The sequence below is a fragment of the Microtus ochrogaster genome, linkage group LG9 (genome assembly GCF_000317375.1).
Source record: "Microtus ochrogaster isolate Prairie Vole_2 linkage group LG9, MicOch1.0, whole genome shotgun sequence".
In the NCBI taxonomy this organism is placed as follows: Eukaryota; Metazoa; Chordata; class Mammalia; order Rodentia; family Cricetidae; genus Microtus; species Microtus ochrogaster.
In genome coordinates this window covers 26,397,475-26,416,800 of record NC_022034.1, presented here as the reverse complement: position 1 = coordinate 26,416,800, position 19,326 = coordinate 26,397,475, and the positions used below count along the sequence as shown (strand labels likewise).

General features: G+C 45.6%; 1 protein-coding gene across 1 annotated transcript in view; it reads right to left on the bottom strand.

Moving 5' to 3' along the window:
• Nucleotides 1-18,958, bottom strand: part of Slc22a16 (solute carrier family 22 member 16) — a 42,987-nt gene extending 24,029 nt beyond the window's left edge. Inside the window, 5 exon segments of the mRNA XM_013352380.1 lie at nt 200-284; nt 2,516-3,047; nt 7,316-7,433; nt 13,641-14,120; nt 18,906-18,958. Coding sequence (XP_013207834.1) covers nt 200-284; nt 2,516-3,047; nt 7,316-7,433; nt 13,641-14,120; nt 18,906-18,958 — 1,268 coding nt within the window.
• Between the last annotated feature and the right edge of the window lie 368 nt (nt 18,959-19,326).

Genomic DNA, 19,326 nt, shown 5'->3' with positions numbered 1-19,326 from the left:
AAAAAAAAGAATGTGTTGGTTTTTTTTTTTAAGAAGACACCTTTAAATACTATCTATTTCTTCTGTCTACGTGGCTGAATTGATCTTCACACTTAAAAACACTAGAAGTCTTTCCGTGAAACTGCCACAGCCATTCCGTAAAACAGAGTGACTCACCGAGGGCGTGGCCACGAACACGACACTGATGAAGGAGGCCAGCAAAAGGAAGGAGACCACGGTGTATCTTCTTCCCAGCCTATCCAAGGAGATGCATATAAAGAAGTAGACGGGAATTTCCAAAGCACCTGTCATCGAACAGAAGAGCGTGTGTGAGACTGCTGCCCAGACATGCGGTCACCCCCACATGGGTCCACCACCCAGCAGGAGCCGGCAGCTCACTCCCTGACTCCCGGCACTAATGAGCCTTGGCACAATGTCTAATGTTCTTCCTCGCTTGGGCAAAACAAAGTCTTTCCTGTGAAACCACTAGGCTGACAAAATCCACCAGCGCCTTTTACAAGCCCTGTCCTAGGAGCTGAGCTTGCTAGGACCCTGTGTGATGCCCAGAGACAACTTAGTTCAACCACCCTGACTCCTGCCATCAGTCTCTGCTCTCAAAAGTAACACAAGGCCAGTTTTACATAGTTATTGTCATGAGATGGGTGAAATCAAACCAGTCCACCATAGATAAACACTTCGACAGCTCTCCTCGTCTGAAAAGAACGTGGGTTGGCATTACATTACAGCCAGTTGGTCATAATAGAGGTCAAGACGCTTCCTCCTTTCCATTTTAAACACTGCTGTCTCTCACTTCAAAACTATTTTTTTGTGGAACAATAAACTTCTAAACTTAAAAAAAAAGTGATTTAAATTTTTGGCAAAATTAAAGCAGTAAGCTACTAACTTAACTAAAGTAAGAACTGAATACATTAATAGCAACTATTTCATATATATAATATATATGTTATATATAAACATTTTTTAAGATAGGGTCTCATGCATCTCCAGGTTAGCCTCAAACTCACTGTTTAGCCAAGGACAAGGATGACCTTGATTCCCTGACTTCACCCCCTGAGTGATGGAATTACAGGTGCAAACTACCAGACCCTTACTGATGTAAGGCTGGGCACAGAACCCAAGGGCTCCAAGTATGCGAGGTAAGGACTCCACCAACTGAGCTATAACCCGAATCCCCATTTATTAGATTTTAAACCTAAGATAAAGCCGTTTAAAATCTAATAATCTCCTTGCAGCAGGGTCTTTCTCTCTGATCTCTCTTTACTTGGCTAGAATGGAAAAAAAAAAAAAAGCCTGAGTCCATAAACGTATAGATCCATCCATGCAAAAATCCCTTACCTTATAGGACCAAAGCTTGCCTCTTAGATCCAAAGCGTGAAACTCTTGGATACGGCTGTACCACAAAGCTTCCTAACCCCTCCATGGACACTGCACTCCCCCTGCCTCTGCTGCGGTTTGCTGCCATTTCAGAAAAGCTACATCATTTCTCAAACTGATGGACAGAATGGGGTGGGCTTTTCTTTTTCTTTCTTTCTTTTTTTGTTTTGTTTTTCCAAGACAAGGTTTCTCTGTAGTTTTGGAGCCTGTCCTGGAACTAGCTCTTGTAGACCAGGCTGGCCTCAAATTCACAGAGATCCGCTTGCCTCTGCCTCCCGAGTGCTGGGATTAAAGGCGTGTGCCGCCGCCACCACCACCAAGCTTGGTGGGCTTTTCTTACATTGCCCAAAAACATGTGCTTCTTAAAATAATTTTTCTCATAATTCTTGCTGAAAAATAATAAACAAAATAGACATGTCATCAGGGTACTTGGATGGGAAAGTATGATGTCTATGTATAAAAATGTAAAAGCAATATTTTTCTGAGGATAATATAAAATGCAGCAGCCCACACAGAAACAACCAGTGCAGACCAGATGGAGAAACACAAATTTCTAACGTCTGTCTATGTCTTCCCACCCTGTCCTTTAGCTAACATTTGGCTATCCTTGGAGCTACAATCTGCCCTATCTAAATCATTCTAGCTTTTACTAAAATAGACAGGGCAATAGTAATAGTTGCTTGTAATGGAGTTCTTTTTACAAATTAAGGGCATATGGATGGCCTCAAGGCATATGATATCAAAAGAAACCCAGAACAGTGGGTAGTAAAAGATGTCTTCAAGCCAAGCCACAGAGCATTTGTATGCATGTAGGTTGAGACGCAAAGAAAGTGGGCTGAGTCTGTTCAAGCCAAACATTCTCGACTTTTTCTCTGGAAAGAACTACAAGTTAGGGATGAAGAAAGCAAGTCAGGAAGGAAAACGAGGAATTAAAAAAAAAAAAAAGAGGAACTGAGCCCTTGTTACTCGTCCTTTTTTCCAGGCAAATATGACTCTCATCCTAAAGTATAATGACACTGAAAGATATCACACTAATGCGGCCACTGGTGTTGTTCTTTCAACACCGGGGCTTCGGAAGATAATCAAAACATGGCAGAAACGTGACTTGCGTGGCCGTCAGGAACATCTGTTTCCCACTCACCCACGACGAAGAGGTACAGGTGCTGATCTTCCTTTTTCCAGATAGCCTCCATGAAAAATATGTAGTATCCGAAATTTGCTGTGAACCAAACCAGCCAAACAACGAGGGTCCTTTTTGCGACATCCCAGTCACGGAACAGATCTGCCAGGCTGAGTTTCCGGAAGCCTGGACAGCTTTCATCACAGGAACTACTCATGTCCAGTGATAAAAGTTCTGCCAGGTCACAGGGGCGGGATTTATTCCACACGGCCATGGCATTGATGACCCCTTGAGCTTCTTTGTATCTTCCCTCTGAGATCAGCCAAAGAGGGGTCTCTGGGAGCATCCAGCAACACAGGATGAAAGGGGCAGTCGCTGTGCACAGGATGATCTGATAAAGCCACCAGGCGTTGACCAAGGAGCTTACCAAAGCCACCAGCATTACGCCAATGGCAAAGAAGGTGTTCAGATGCATGGATGCCCATGTGCGAGACTTCTTGCCAATGAACTCCATCACATAGACAAAGGCCACCCCAAAATAGCCACTGGCAGCCTGAGAGGCAAGGAGACAGTAATTAGGGTACAGTTGAGTTCTTCGCAAACCCATTTTAGAAAGAAATACCTCTCTTCTTTATGCGCATCCCTCGCTACCTCATTAGCAAACTTGAAAGGCTATTTATGATAAACGTATTAAATGCCACATTGTTTAATAAGAGCTCCAGTATAAGACAGACTTATTTCTCAGTTTCTTCTGAGAGCACGTACCAATGTATCAGTATGCCGTTGTTATACGCTAATCTTAAAACAGGGACAAGATTTTATGAGGACTCGTGGGAGGGAAAGTAGACTCGGTTAAAGCTTTATTTTGATAGGCAACAACAGTAAGCAAACTGGACTTGATCAAAGTCAAGACTTCTGGACTTCAAAAAAAAAAATACTACCAATACTGCCAACAGAGTAAAAAGGCCTACTACAGAATTAGAGAGAAATACATATGTCTGGTAAAAGATTTTACAGAGAACTCCTACAGCAAAACAGAGCACTCAGAAGACCAATTCAGTTCAAAAACAGACAAACGACTTTTGAGTGGGCATTTCACAAAAGCTATCTAGGTGGCCGAAAGCACATATTTGACATCACTGTTAAATAGATGCAGGCCAGAGCTGTGGTGACACCGGGCCCAGGGGCTGGAGAAATGGCTCCGTGGTTGAGAGCACTGGCTGCCCTCTCAGAGGACTGGGGTTTGACTCCCTCTATCCACATGGCAGCTCACAAGCATCCAGTTTGAGGGGATCTAATGCTCTCTTCTGGCCTCTGAGGGCGTTGTACACATGTGGTACACAGACATACAAAACATCCATACACATAAAATAAAAATAAATATTTTTCAGAGGTACCTACTAAAAAAACAAGAAAGAAATGCAAGGGATGTAGAAAAATTGGAATCATTGTGCGCCGTTGATAGGAATGTAAAATGGCCTCTGTGGAAGGCAGTACGGCAATTCCTTAAAAAAATTAAAGATATTACAAGATCCCATAATCCCACTCCTTAGTATATAACTCCCTACAATAAATGAAAGGGAAGCAAGATCCTAGAGAAGTGTTCACACACCCATGTCACCAGCGACAAATTCACAGTGGCTGAAATACAGAAGCAATCCGGATGTCTATCCTCAGATGAATACACACATCTGTGGATATACAGAGAACCGCTGGGCAGTCTTAAATGCAAATTAAACCTGGTTTATATTAGAGACGAATTAACTCGGAGGATACTGCACAAGTGAAACAAGGAGAGCTACAAAAGAACAAAAGTTATCCTGTACCCTGGAGATAGTGTCTAGTAGCCTGCATCGCAAAGACAAAACGTCGTGCTTAGGAATGAATCACTGTTTAATGGCCAAAGAGTTTTGATCTTGAAAGGACAACCTTACTTAGATATAACTTACCTCAATAAAGACTTGCTAATTTTTTTTATTTTGAAAATAACGTTGTTTTGCCTTTGTTTTGTTTATCACTACATAGCCCAGGTTAGCCTCCAACTTGTGATCTTCCTACCTAGTGCTGAGAGTATAGCCTGCACTACCACCCCTGGCTAAAATATGCCTAACTTTAATTTAACAAAACTCAGATTAGAAAAGCAGTGTTCTCCGTGTTCTTGGGATGAACAAAGATCGAATCAAATGATCAGTTCTAGATGGTCACGGAGTCGTATGCCTTTCATGGGGAGGCAGAGAGAGGCGGCTCTCTGAATTCAAGGCCAGCTAGGCCTGCAGAGTAAGCCTCTGTGGCAGAAAAATTACAAAACAAATTATTAGTAAGGTTGCAGAGGTGAATTTTTCTTATAGTTATTTCATGTTGGACTGTAACAACAAAAAGTAAAATTAATGGAATTGCTAGGATTTTGGTTTGGTTTGGGTTTGGGTTTTTAGGGGTAGAAAAGACTTCATTTCGCTTACAATTCAAGGTTCCAGTCTATTTTTACAGGACAATCAAGGTACAGGAACTTCAAACAGCTAACCACGTCTCCTCCAGCCAGGAGCGGAGGGAAATGAACGCAAGTGTGCATTGCTTGCTGTCAGTTTTAATTGTCAAATGGACACAACCTAGCATCACATGGGAAGAGGGTCTCAGTGAGGGATTCTCTGGAGTAGGCTGGCCTGCAGACATGCCTGGCAGATTATCTCGATTACGTCCATCGACATGGGAAGACCCAGCCTAAAAGTGGGCAGCATCTCTCCCCCAGCTCGTGGACTGGACTCAGTCGAAGAGGAGCAGGAAAACTAAGACATGTAAGTATCGCTCTCGTTATTGCTGCTGTTTTATGTACATGGGTATTCTGCCTGTCTGTATGTCTGTGAGCCAAAGTGCATAAAATGGTGGGCTCTAATCTGAAATCGTAAGCTAAATAAATCCTTTCTTCCTTAAAGCTGCTTTGGGGCAGGAGGCATTTCTTCACAGCAATAAAGATGAAGCTAGAACAGATATTGATTTATTGCCAAATTCTCCTAGAGCAGCACTGATTTTCCCAAAGGTCCCTCCTCATCCTCTAGTGCGAGAATTTCATGCATAGGTTCCATATAATTGTTCCTCTCCCCCTCCAGCCCTTCCCATGCCCCCTCTCAAATTTATGATCTTGTCTTCAATTATTGTTTTACAGACACACACACACGCATGCATGGACACATGCACACACACACACACACACACACACAATCTGCTGAGTTAATTGATGTTGCTGGTATCCATATGTGCTTAAGGCCCAGGGAGGCTCATCCTTAAAGAGCACGGTCGTCCCCCCCATCCCCCGCCCCTCAGTAGCCATTTATTTCCTTCATTCATTCATCTAGGGATGGGTGCCTGGGCTATTTCCATCCACAGTGCAATGTCAACTGCTGCTGTCATTGTGCAAGACCTTTTAGGTGACCAGGCTGTCAAGGTTTCGTGGGTCTGTCATTGTGCAAGACTGTTTAGGTGACCAGGCTGTCAAGGTTTTGTGGGTACACCTCCCCGTTGGGTAGAGAAGACTATCTCAAAGCCGACTTCCCTGTCCTCTGGCTCTTCCAGGCTTTCTGCCCCTCTTTGGTGATATTCCCTGATGGTGTTGTAGGTGTATCAGGTATTGTTAGGCACTCCGTGGTCGGTTGTTTTCTACATTGTGACCAGGAGGGGTGTGTCTGTGGTGGTCTGTATCTGCTGCAGGGAGAGGCTTCTTTGATGGGGTGAGAGACACACAGACTTATGGGTATGAGGATCAGTGCTAGAACACAGTTAGGGGCTATGTTGGGCTAGGAAAATGGTGGCAGCAGAGTCTCCTGAAGGGTTGAAAATTCCACCAGCCATAGGAGGTTGGCTAGACCCACAGTATGAGCTGAGTTATCTCACTGACCCGAGACATTTACAGTTTGTGTGCTTTCGTGTGCAAATTTTATTTATTTGACATAAAAGAATTGTGTGCTCGGTCAGGCAATGGTGGCACATGCCTTTAATCCCAGCACTCGGGAAGCAGAGGCAGGAGGATCTCTGAGTTCAAGGCCAGCCCGGTCTACAAAATGAGTTCCGGGAAAGCCAGGGCTGTCACACAGAGAAACCCTGTCTCGAGACCAAAAACCAATGTGCACTCATGCTCACATAATACATAATTTTAAAAATAAAATCAATTAGAAAAAAATCAGTGCTGCTACTCCAGGAAACCTGTCTAGAATTTCAGCCAGCGTGGAAAAGTATCTCTGCTCCCTGACATACTTCCGAGGACAGTACCATGCAGCCACCTGCCCCTTGTCAGCTTCTGTCTCTGTGGGTACTCACACTCCATCCCACCGAGTCCATCGGCAACCCAATGAGACGGGCTTAATCATCTAATGTGTATAGACTATAAACTGTGGCTCAGAGGGACTAACCTGTGCTCAGAAGGGCAAAGCAGTCAAATCCACACCTACGTACAGCTCTCCCCTGTTCTCCATAACCAGCACAGGCTTCCTGTCTCCTCTTCATTCTGAGGTCATTACATGAATGACTTTGAGTACCCTTCACCTGTCTGGTGTGTGCACACAGGTTCCAACTAGACCAAGACACTCACTTAGGAATTAAATATTGCTTTCTTAACACGGGCCATGTGCCAAGCAGAATCAAAAACAGATTTACTCCTGAATAAGGAACAACATTTTTCATGAGTGCCATTCTAAACAGAAGATATTAATATCCACAGAAAGTCTTCCGCAGTGGATGAAGATTGGTTGGCCCATGATCTCCTTCAGTAGATTCTTAACAGAAAAATAAACCTAAAGGCGTTAAGTTTAGTATTCAATAAGCACAACTCACCATGGTAAGGAGAAAGCGTACCGCCATGAAGCTGAAATAATCTAATATAAAGATGGACGCTGTTCCAAAAAAGAACACAGCGATGCTCGTGCACCACAGAACCGTCCTTCTTCCGAATCTGAAAAAACGAGAGCACAGTGGGAGTGCCGGCGTGGCTGTCACAGTCTGAGCTGTCCCTGAAAGACGAGCATTGACATCTTGCGTTTCATTTCTGTTCGCCGTTTGTTTTGAACAAATCTTGAGTCAGCACGCATCTTAAGACCGGCCTTTTGGCGGAGAGGCCTCCAGCTAAGCTGCTGAGATGCACATGGAACTACTCTGGGCCTTGCACTTAGGACCAAGGGAAATTTCGCCCCTTCCCAGCCCTCTACCCTGTGTGTTTTCTCTGTTAGCTGCCAATCAAGGCTACAGCAGCTAACCCCCTTAAAACCTGGTCCCTGGGGCCTGAGGGATGGCTCCGTGGTTAAGAGCTCTGGCTGCTCTTGGGGGGGACCTGGATTCACCTCCCAGGACCTGCATGGTCGTTCACAGCTGTTGGTAACTCCAGTCCCAGGACACCGGACACCCTCTTCTGGGCTCTGTGGCACCACAAATGCATGCTGTGCATAGACTCATGCAGGTGAAACACTCATACAGAGAAAATTAAAATAAATAAATCTTTCCAAACAAAACTGACATCTTGCTAGCTTCTACTCCTGAGTGGTATTATAACTGGGAGAGGGATTTTGGGGGGTGAAAAAGAAAAAACCTGACATTTCCATATGATTCAAATACCTTAAAATAAAGCATTCCCAGGTAAACATGAGGCTTTTAGTAGATTTGCAAAGTTGGACAACTACAGTTTTCTGTTTTAGTCTGAGACCTATACATCATCTCCCCAGATGTGACCTGAGGAACCCACTTCCCATTCCCTGTGTGCCTAGGAGACACCAAACCCATTCCCTGTCTGCCAAGCCTTTGGAAACCACCAATCCATTTTCTCTCATTTGTTGTTTTGGGAAATTTCATATAAATGGAGTAAACAATATGTGGCCTTTGTCTGTTCTCTTTTACTCGGTGTCATGGTCTCCTGATTCACCTGTCACAGCATGACTCAGCTCCTCACTCCTTTGTCGGCATGACTCAGCACTTCACTCCTTTTTCACAGCTCAGTAATATTTCATTGGGTTTTCTACCCCTCAGGGATCGCACACTTAACTCTTTCAATGCTGTCCTGAGCATTCAAGACCAAGATTTTGAGAGGACTTTGTTTTTACCACTCCATCTGACTTTTTTATAGCACTGCCAAACTGTTTTCCAAGATGACTGCCCTGGTTTTCCTGCCCTGCCAGCAGCATGAGTCACAGTTCTTCACACCCTCACTGATGCCTGTGGGTTCCCTGTAGCCACACCAGTGAGTATGAACCAATATCTCACCATGGCCTCAAGTTACATTTTTCTAATGGTTCACAATGTCGAGAACCTTCTCAAGAGTCAATTGGCCATCTGCACTTATTCTTAGAGAGACATCAATCAGAGTCCTTGCATGGCTTTAAATTAATTTTTTATGTTGAATTTTAAGAGTTATATATACTTTCCTAGTGTGGTGGCACATATCTCTAATCTCAGTACTCAGAAGACAGAGGCATGTGGATCTCTGTGAGTTTGAAGCCAGCCTGGTCTATATAATGTATTCCAAGACAGCCAGGGCTGTGTTTCAAACCCACCACCCAAGAAAAGAATTATCTATATTTTGGATACAAAATCCTTGGCAGATATATTGTTTGAAAATTGACTTTTGCCTATGTGTGATGTTGGCAAATCATTTTAAGAAAATGGATATAAATATGGATTACATATTCCGGCCAGTAGGTTTCCTTGAGACAGCCAATGAAGTGCAAACCGACAGGAAACTGGCATGGCCATGGCCTTTGTCTTAGTTAAGGGTTCTACTGCTTTTGATGTAACACCATAACTCAAAGCAAGCTGGGAGGAAAGGGTTTATATAGCTCCTCCTCTCACATCACCGGAAGTCAGGGCAGGAACTCCAGCATGACTAGAACCTGGAAACAGAGCTGCTGCAGTGGCCATGGAGGGGTGCTACTAACTGACTTGCTCCTCATGGCTTTCCCAGAGATGGCACTACCCACAATGGGCTGGGCCCTCCCTCATCAGTCACCGATTAAGAAAATGTCCTACAGTCGGATCGACATTATGAAGGCATTTTCTCAACTGAGGTTCCTTCCCTTTAGATAACTGTAGCTTATGTCAAGCTGAAATACAACTAGCCAGGACAATCGACCCCTTGCCAACTTGACACACAAACTCATCACTGTTAAGCCACAACCTTTCCTTTCTTGTCTGTCCCCAAGATCTCATATTAGTATGTATATCACAATATAAAATATTCCAAAAAATTCAGTCTCTTTAAAATCCAAAGCCTTTTAAAATTCAAAGTCGCTCAGCTGTGAGCTCCTGTAAAATCAAAAGTAAGTGTTTCAAGAGGGAAGAGCCAGAAGACAGTCATAATCAAATCAAAGCAACCGCAAACTCCAAGAGAAACTCAAATGTCAAATGACGGGGGTTCTGGCCTCCTCCAGGGAGCCTGAGTCATTTCTCCAGCTCCACCCTCTGCAGCACACACTGCCTGCCTTCCAGGCTCCACCTGACTCCGTTCCACCGCTGCTGCTCTTCCTGGTGGCCATCCCATGATGCTGGGTCTTCTGTAGCAACTAGGCTGCAGGCTCACCAAATAGCCTCTCATAGGCTCTCTTCATGGTGACAAGCCTCATCTTCTCTGCATGACCCCTTCAGTCCTGGGCCTTCAGCTGCCACCGAGGCGGCACCTTCACCAGTGGCCTCTCCTGGCCTCTCCCCCTGCTGAGCCTCAGGACCCCTTCGTGCCTTCAAAACCAGCACTACCAAGTTTTGCTGCCAGCACAAGGTACAACCTTGGCCGCGTCTGGAACACAGCTTCTGTGTGCTGACTCTCAGGAAACACTTTACAGATTTTACCTCAAAGATGCTGGTCTCTTTGTAACCTCTGTTAATTCCTCAGCTCCAGCTGACCAGCAGCGAGCATCCCAGCAAAGCAAAGGTTTCACTTTAGTGGTTCTGGTTGTTAATTACAGCTGGCTTTTTAGCCACGGCTAATCAGAACCACGGAATCCTAATTCAAAATAACAAAAGGCCCCAGTAGAGTATTTGAACTTTGAACTTTCCTCTGAAAGGTCACAAGCCAAACCTCCATCCTCTGCACTGCCCTCAACATTCTTATCTTCCAAGGTCCCACAGAACAGTTCATCAAGCATTGAACACTCAATGGCTTTTCTATCCTAAAGTTCCAAAGTCCTTCTGCAATCGGACCAAAAATGTGGTCAGGTCTGTTATAGTAATATTCCACAATCTTGGTGCCAATTTGTCTTAGTTAGAGTGTCTATTGTTATAATGAAACACCATGACCAAAAAGCAAGTTGAGGAGGAAAGGGTTTATCCAGCTCACACCTCCACAGCACAGTTCATCATTACACAACAAGAACTCAAGCAGGGCAGGATCCTGGAGGCAGGAGCTGATGCAGAGGCCATGGAGGAGTGCTGCTTACTGGCTTGATCCCCGTGGCTTGCTCAGCCTGCGTTTTATAGAAGCCAGGACCACAGCCCAGGGGTGGTACCACCACAGTAAGCTGGGCCTTCCCCTATCAATCACTAAGAAAATGCCCTACAGCCAGATCTTACGGAGGCATTTTCTCAGCTGAGGATCCCTCCTTTCAGCTGACTGTAGCTTGTGCAGAAAGCTTGTCTGCACAGCTTTCCTCGGGCTCCTCGGTGTCCACACACATCAGTAGGAACAACTGGCCAGAGTCATGGGTGGGGTGCTTCCCAGTGCTGTCTGAGACCTGAACGCCACTGAAAAGAATTGTTTGCTGCTGCTGGGAAGCCCTTCCACCATGCAGATGTCTTCACTCTGCAGGAGCACAGCCACCTCTGAATGACCACAGACCATCAAAGAGGACGGCCCTCAGCTTCCTGTCCTGCCCACCTGCCTACACAGTCAGCACCTTCCACCTCCTCCTAGCCCCGATCTACCTGGTTCTTCTTTTCCTTCTCTTCTAGCCCCTTCCTTCCAGTTTGAATCTCATCACCCTGAATGATAACCTTCTCTCGAACCCAAGGCATCTTCAGTTACCTTGCATTTACTTCGTCATCAGTAACAGAGGGACCACACCACTGACTGCTACCTATCTTCATATCTTCCAGCCTTAGTTACCCTCCCCACTCTACAGGTGGTATTAATTTTGAATATCCCATCCCTATCCTTTCCATAATCCAGACACAGTGCACACTGTTGAAAGTATCCAGACATGCCCTTCTCTCTCTCTCTCTCTCTCTCTCTCTCTCTCTGGGTATTTTCTGGCAACATCACCTGCTACCCAGGCTTCTAAACCTTAACACACACACACACACACACACACACATACACACCAGCCTCCCCTGTTCCCTGCATATTCACCACTATATCATTTCAGTTTCAAAATGCCTTCCAGCGGCTGGAGAGATGGCTCAGAGGTTAAGAGCATTGCCTGCTCTTCCAAAGGTCCTGAGTTCAATACCCAGCAACCACATGGTGGCTCACAACCTCTGTAATGGGGTCTGGTGCCCTCTTCTGGCCTGCAGGCATACAAGCAGACAGAATATTATATACATAATAAATAAATAAATATTTGAAAAACAAAAAACAAAAAAAAATTGCCTCCCAGAAATGCCTTCGTCTTTCCCTGTCCACTTCCCCTGCTTTCTCTCAACCCTCCGTTGCTTACGTCGCTGATTCCAGCTGGTCTCTCTCGCCTCACACCATGGCACCACCCACATCTCTAGAAAGTAAACTCTGCTGGCCCTGCTTCTGTATCTGGTCGTTTCCATATCCACCTGTTTCTTCTGCCATCCAAACCTTCCTTGTATCTACCAGACAGAAAGGAAAGAACTCGATTTGCTTTGAGTTCACATCCTTCGTTCTCTGATGCGGGATTTTAGGCATCCATTATATGGAGCAAAGGAATTTCAGCACATTTACTCGGTGCACAGACTGCATCTGCTTGAAATATGTTTTGTTTCAGCCTCGAGCGCTGAGCACATTTCAACAGAAAATGCCGAGAAGATAATTTGTACACCCATCTGCCAGATGAGAACAGCAATACTCAGCACCTATGAGCGTTCACAGGAACAGGAATGGCCCTGGCCACAACAGAGCCCCGACATTTCTCTCTAGCCGGATTTCACAGCTGTCTTAGGCTGCTATTCCCTAGAGCCAAGGGTTGCTGATCTAAGCTGCTGTCTCTAAGTCCCCAGGGCCCAAATCACGCTTGTAAACTCACAGCTGCGAAGACCAAATATCCATCTCTGTTTTGGCAGAGGCACATAAGGCATGCAGCAGGGTCTGTAGCTCCAAGACGAAGTTTGCTTTATTTTAGAGTTCTACATTTATTTTAGTGTGGATACTTAAAAATATGACTATTCTGTGTTTTGCAAGATGGTATGGCCTCCAAAATTAGTGGTGAAATACAATCCCCAAAAATGCTCGAAATGATCATGTCATGAAGACTCCGTCCTCCTTATAAAAGGGCTCAAGACTGACGGGACAATTCTCCAGTCCTCACGTTCCTTCTTCTCTTTGAGGACACTGTATCTCTGGAGGCTTCAGCGACAAGACACCATCTTGGAAGCAGAGAGCAGTCCTCGTGTTGCTGACACTTTTATCTCAAACATCCCAGTCCCCAGAGTGAGAAATGAATCCCTGCTGTTAATAAATTACTAGTATGTGGCATTCTTGCTAAGGCAGCACAAAGAGATTACAACAAACCAGGCAGCCAGATTTTCACATTTATGGATATTAGGACCTAAGGCCAGGCTAGCTCTCTTTAAAATCAAGTCTATTTAAGGGGAAAATAAACAAAGAAATAGCCATTATCCATCAAGTGGCTGTATGTCCCAAGTAGTTTCTTCTGTATGTCTCATTTCAAGAAAGCTTCAGGGGGAATAAGTGGGGCGGGGAGGCGGGGGGCTCAGTTTACAAACTAGGATTCTGAAACAGGTGAGCGAGTCAGATTTCCCAGCAAGCTCAGCTGATCGGCAGCACAAGCAGCATCCATGCCCAGACAGGCTGCTCAGTGAGTCATCTTAACACGGTGCTGCTCTGCACTCCCAAGTGAAGGGCCATCAGGAGGGTGCACTTTAGATAGGGTGTTTGAAAAGACCTGGAGCTTTGGACATGATGCTCTGTCCCACCAGGAAACCCAGACAGAAAACTGAATCCTACACCGTGCAACAGTGCTTAATATTTCATTTTTACCTGTCAGAAAGGTAGCCAAAAATAATTGATCCCAGCAGCATGCCAAATATAAACAAGGGCTGGATCATGTATGCATACCATTTCCGTTCGCAGACCAGGTTCAAGTTTTCCACCACAGAATTTCTCCATTTGCTTTGGTCATACACATAGCCATCAGAGCAAGGGCTGTCGAGCCCATAGCCACTGGACTCGTGATTCACGTGTGACTTGTTCTCCCTCCAGGTCCTGCTGCATCTTGTGAGCTCCCAGATCTGCCCATCCTGCAATTCCACAGTAATGTGATCTTTCTGGTCTGGGGACCTCAGGGCCAGTACGTCCTCCAAACTCCAAGCAGATAAGTTATGAAAAACAGCCCTCAGAATCTTGCCTGGGGGCCTGCAGGCATGCTCGGGGATACTCGACATGAACACAGAAGCCAAGTAGTGCATGCCACAGGAGATGTTCTGGTAGGCACATATCATATACAGGATTATTTGGAACCTGTAAAAAAAAGAGAGGGCTGGTTGTTATAGCTGGCCTATGGACGGGACAAGGACACAAGTAAGTATGGAGGGACTCCATCTGGTCAACCTTAATGCACGTATACACGTATGGATGGGTAAATACAAAAATAATTGTAGGTGCTTCTCTCTCATACAAGGGAAATATGTATTACATATGTATATATTTCAAGCAATGCACTAAATTCTAGTTACACTCTCACCTCATTATGTCATTCCAACACACAAGCTTGCTAACTAGCTCGAGTTTATGGACCAATCAACCTTTGTCCATAATAAGTCACGGAAAAGATTGGAAAGCCAATTTAACTTTAAAAAACTTCATATGTACTAATTTTTCTAAACCAAACTGAAAGACCCCCGGAGTGGGGAAGACTCTCACTCAAGTCTCGGGATAACACGACCACCCCCCACAACTCACAAGAGACCGTCCTTGCTGCAATCACACGAGGTTTATTGACAGGATGGGAACCAGTGCACTGGGGCCGAAACTCATTTCCCATGCAGGGGTAGAGGAGTTTGACCCCGAGTAGCTGGGAGAAGGGGTATTTAAGGAAAGAAACCATAACCCAATAACCCAAAGGGGGTAGGGAGGGTGTCACTGGAAAATTCCGAAAATACCAGGGATAATCACAAGGGGGTAACTCCCTGTTTCTCAAGATGATTCTCAAGATTATAATCTAACTTTATGGTCAGCTAGTTCCTGGAACAGAGTCACTGAACCGGCTAACCTAGAGTTTTGGTTCTTCTCTCCCTGCTAGATTTTTTTTTTTTTTTTGGCTCTACTCTTTCTGCTAGAGGGGTCTGAATTTATCCAGGTCTTTCAAAACTTGAGCGTATCTCTACTTTTCAACCTGTGATTCAAGCACTGGGTGTCACCATTTACCCTTGAAGGTAATAAAGCCTGCTCGCACTGAGACCAGAGATCAACATCCATGGCCCCACATTTAAGTTTGTTCATTCTGCCTCTAACCACAGAACGTTGTGGAGGCCCGAAAATGTGATCCTATTTCCACACTGACCAAAGGTCAGAGTTCGGACTTGCCTCTAGTTTTTTCAAGGTTATTTATTATGCTTCTACCTCAAACAAAGGTACCGCCTAGACACACCAGAACACCAGAGAGTTCCGCTCTCTCAAGGTGTGGCAAGACCTTGTGCTCCAGGAATAGAGAAGTAGATTGTTCCTACCTCAAACAAGACTTTAAGGATCCAACTAAGTTCCAGTTCCCTTTATAAAGATAACTTGGGATTCTACCCCAGGGGGTGGTTTGCCTACAGTTTTGGTCTAGGGTGTAAGCAAGACTTGTTTTTTTTTTTTTTTTCCTAGAAACAGAATGTTTAACTATGAATGTAGCCCTCGACTTTCAACTTGTCTGTTCATTTACTTGTATCATGGTAATGCAGTCTTTCATCTTACTCCTACCTTCTAGGGTCAGGGATATTTTAAGCAGTTGGAAATTAAACGCGGATGAATTTTCAGTACTCACTGGAGTTCCCTCCTGATACTATCCTATATGTTTCTCAGTTTTATTATTTTCATTCACATCTTCATGTTCTTTACTATATTTCTAATCCCCAAGCCTTTACCCTGGAGAGCTGTTCCCCAACAGAACATTGACAGCTTAACTGTTTCTCAGTGAGTGGATGGTTAAGTTACAGCGGCAGGCACTGACTGCCTGGGGGATGCAGACTCTGGGCTTGAAATGCAAAGAGAGCCGTGAGCAGTGTACCTGTTACTGTTTTTGCCAACTTGACACAAGAGTCATTTGAAAAGAGGGAATCTCAATGGAGAAAATGCTTCCAACGGATTTGCCTGTAGGCACATCTATTTGGTGGGTTTTCTTGATTTGGGAGGACCTACCTCACTGTGGGCAGTGCCATCCCTGGACTGGTGGTCCTGGGGTGTGTAAGAAAGCAGACCAGGCAAGTCATGAGGAGCAAGCCAGTAAGCCATCTCTCCATAGCCTCTGCATCAGCTCCTGCCTCAGAGTTCCAGCCTTGAGTTCTTGGCTTCCCTCAGTGGACTATGACCCAAGCAAGATATTTAAGCCCAATAAAGCTGTTCCTCCCCAGGCTGGTTTTGGTCAGTATTTTTATCATAACAATAAGAGAAAACTATGTATGCTGTTTACCTGAGACCTTTGGGCTTGTATCTAACCAGTCTCATCCTATTGGAGTGGCTCCACCTGAGACATACTCCACATCTGTCTCAACAGAGATTTACATGGTGCTCTCCCTAGCAACACCCACTGAGTCAAGAGGGGAAATCGGGGCTTGTCACATAGTGTGTTCCCTAGTTTTCTGTAGGAAACTAAACAGTCACATACAGCCTCCTCTTCTTTCTGTAAATAATAAGGATATGCCACCCTAGAAAGATTTATACTGCCCTGTTTTATGTGACCATTAAACATAAATTTAGTGGAATCAGAGATGGTTCCATTGGTAAAGTAACATGCCACACAAGCTGAAGGACCTGTAGGCAAAGACTGCTCATTTGTTTCCCAGCTACCCAGACCCAAAATAACCACACAGAAACTGTATTGACTGCAATATTATTTGGCCAATAGCTTAAGCGTATTTCTAGCTCGCTCTTACATCTTAAATTAACCCATGTCTATTATTTTATATTTTACCACGAGGCTCATGGTTTACCAGTATCATTCCAGGGCATCTGTCTCCTTTGGCAGCTACATGGCATCTCCATGACTCCACCTTCTTTTCTCCTCTATTTCTGCTTGGAATTCCTGCCTTGCTCTACTCTGCCCTGTCATAGGCCCAAGATGCTTCTTTATTCATTAGCCAATAAAAGCAACACACATACAAAAGGACACCCTACACCAAGGACCCAAGTTGAGATACCCAGCACTCACTTAAAAAGTCAAGTGAGGCAGCCAATAGGTACAATACGGATGTTGCTATGGTGATTGGGAAGACACTGAGGCTTTGCTGACCACGGGCAGCCTCTCGGTGAGCTCCCGATCCTGTGAGAGACCCTGTCTTAAGCAAGATGAAGGAGCTGGAGAGATGGCTCAGCAGATAAGAGCACTTCCAGAAGACCCTGGAATTCAATTCCCAGCACCCACATCAGGCAGGCAGCTCACAAATGCTATTCACTCTGGTTCCAAGGGATATGACACCCACCCCACCCCCAGCCTCTATGGACACAAACACACTGGAGGACAACTGAAGAAGACTCCCAACAGCTGACCACTGGTCTCCGATTGCACATACATGGACATACAGAGATACATACATATTCACACCACACATACACAAAATAAAGTTAATTTAAAAACAACAAAAAGGGCCAACTAGAACAAATGGATAAAACAGGAGGTGGGTGGCATCTGATGGGCACACTGACCTCACTTTCTGCTAGAGGCATATGACCTTTCCCCAAGGACAAGCTGCTTTCTGAGTCAGTCCTGCTCACCCTAACAGAGACTAGGGAACTAGGGCAAGCCAGGACTTACTGAGAACTTACTAGACTGTAAGACTTTTACCTGTATCACTGTGGCCAACTAAAAGTCATTTCTACAAAGGCTTTGGCCCTCTTCTCCCACCCAGGGAGCAGTGTCTGACCCTGAGGATGATGGAAATCGCTGCTGGGGAGCGGGGTTTGCTGGTGACAGCACCATTGCTCATGCCTGGTCCCTGAGTAATCCAGGGGTAGAGTCCACTTGGGAAAGACCCTCCCTCTGCAGTCCAGGCTGGCCTAGAACTCACTGTGGAGACCAGGCTGGCCTCAAACACTCAGCAGTCTCCTGCATCCGTCTCTCTGGGATTACAGACACAAGCCACCACACTTGGCCATTGAATGATTTCTAAGCTAGAACCTTAACCAAAGACTACTTTAGAGAGCTCCTAAACACAAGGAGAAAATAAGACATCAGGGCTGCTGTGGGCCCCACGTGTCTATAGAAACCCATGCTAACCTTTTCTTTTGTCGATCCCTTTTAAAACCGTGTCTTTCTAGGTAGCTCAGGCTGGCCTGGAGCTTTCTGTCAATTTCTGACTGTCACCTTGCCCCAAACTGGAACTACATGTGTGTGTGCCATCTCTGACCGTATTAAATATATTTCTAGAGTTATTTGTAAGCATCCAAAGTACATTATTAGCCCCATTTTACAGATGAGTAGTAGTCAATGAAACATTCGGGCCCATTATAGTTCACACGTGGGAGCTGATCCCTTCGTCTGTGTGTGACTCCGCGGTGAGCCTTTAACCCTACAGCCTCCATTTCCTAGTCATTCAAAGACTCTAACATGTCTTCCACAGTGAGCATCATATTAAGAACTGTGTGTAAGCTCCCTACAGAGTACCTGGCACGTGTCGGGTATCCGTGTGGCAACCAGGCCAGAGAACAGACCAGGCCCAGAGGGAGAGCTGGCGATAGAAACAGTCATCTTGAACACTGGAAGAGAAGCCAGTTGGGCTGGCAGGGTTTCTACTAGACCTGTGACCATTCCTCCCAATGATGATTTTCCAGCTGATGGTCTAGAGAGCACCCCAAGTCCCAACTTCCCCGTAGGGCACGGCTATTGCCTGCACCCACCAAGTCCAAGCGGACTCCAGCGCCTCCTGTGGCCAGAAGCCAAGAGGACAAGCCAGGCCATGGGTTGTTGGCGAGACCTCTGCAAGCGCTGGGCAAAGAGAGCATGAGAGAAGCTGTAGAACTCCATCCCAACCGACAGAAACAGACACCTCTGCTGCCCCAACGCGTGCCGCCCCCACTCTGGCCCCAAATCCTTCTCCGCCTCCCTACTTGCCAAAGTGTCCCACGTGGTCAAAAATCAGTTCCACGTTGCAGGACTCCATATCCCTGTCGCGGATCGGAATGCCCTGGGCTGTGAGCGCCAAGCCCCACCGGCCCTGCCCGCAGGATGCCCCTGCACCCCCCGCCCCACCCCCACCTTCCTTCCCAGCAGCCCACGAGTCTTGGGGTGGCAGGGCGGGGCACACCCTGATGCTCCATCGCACGTGCCTTCAACTTTGCTGGATGATTTCCCACACCCTCCAACCCCCTGGAACATCCCCATGATCCAGGAAAGCACCTGCCCCACTCTGCCTCGAGTCTTCATGAGCATCCCATCTTCAGCAGGACACGTCCCTGCTTCCTAAGCTGTCTTGCTTAAGAATCCACCGTATAGTGGGTTTTTTGTTTGTTTGTTTTTTGTTTTTCGAGA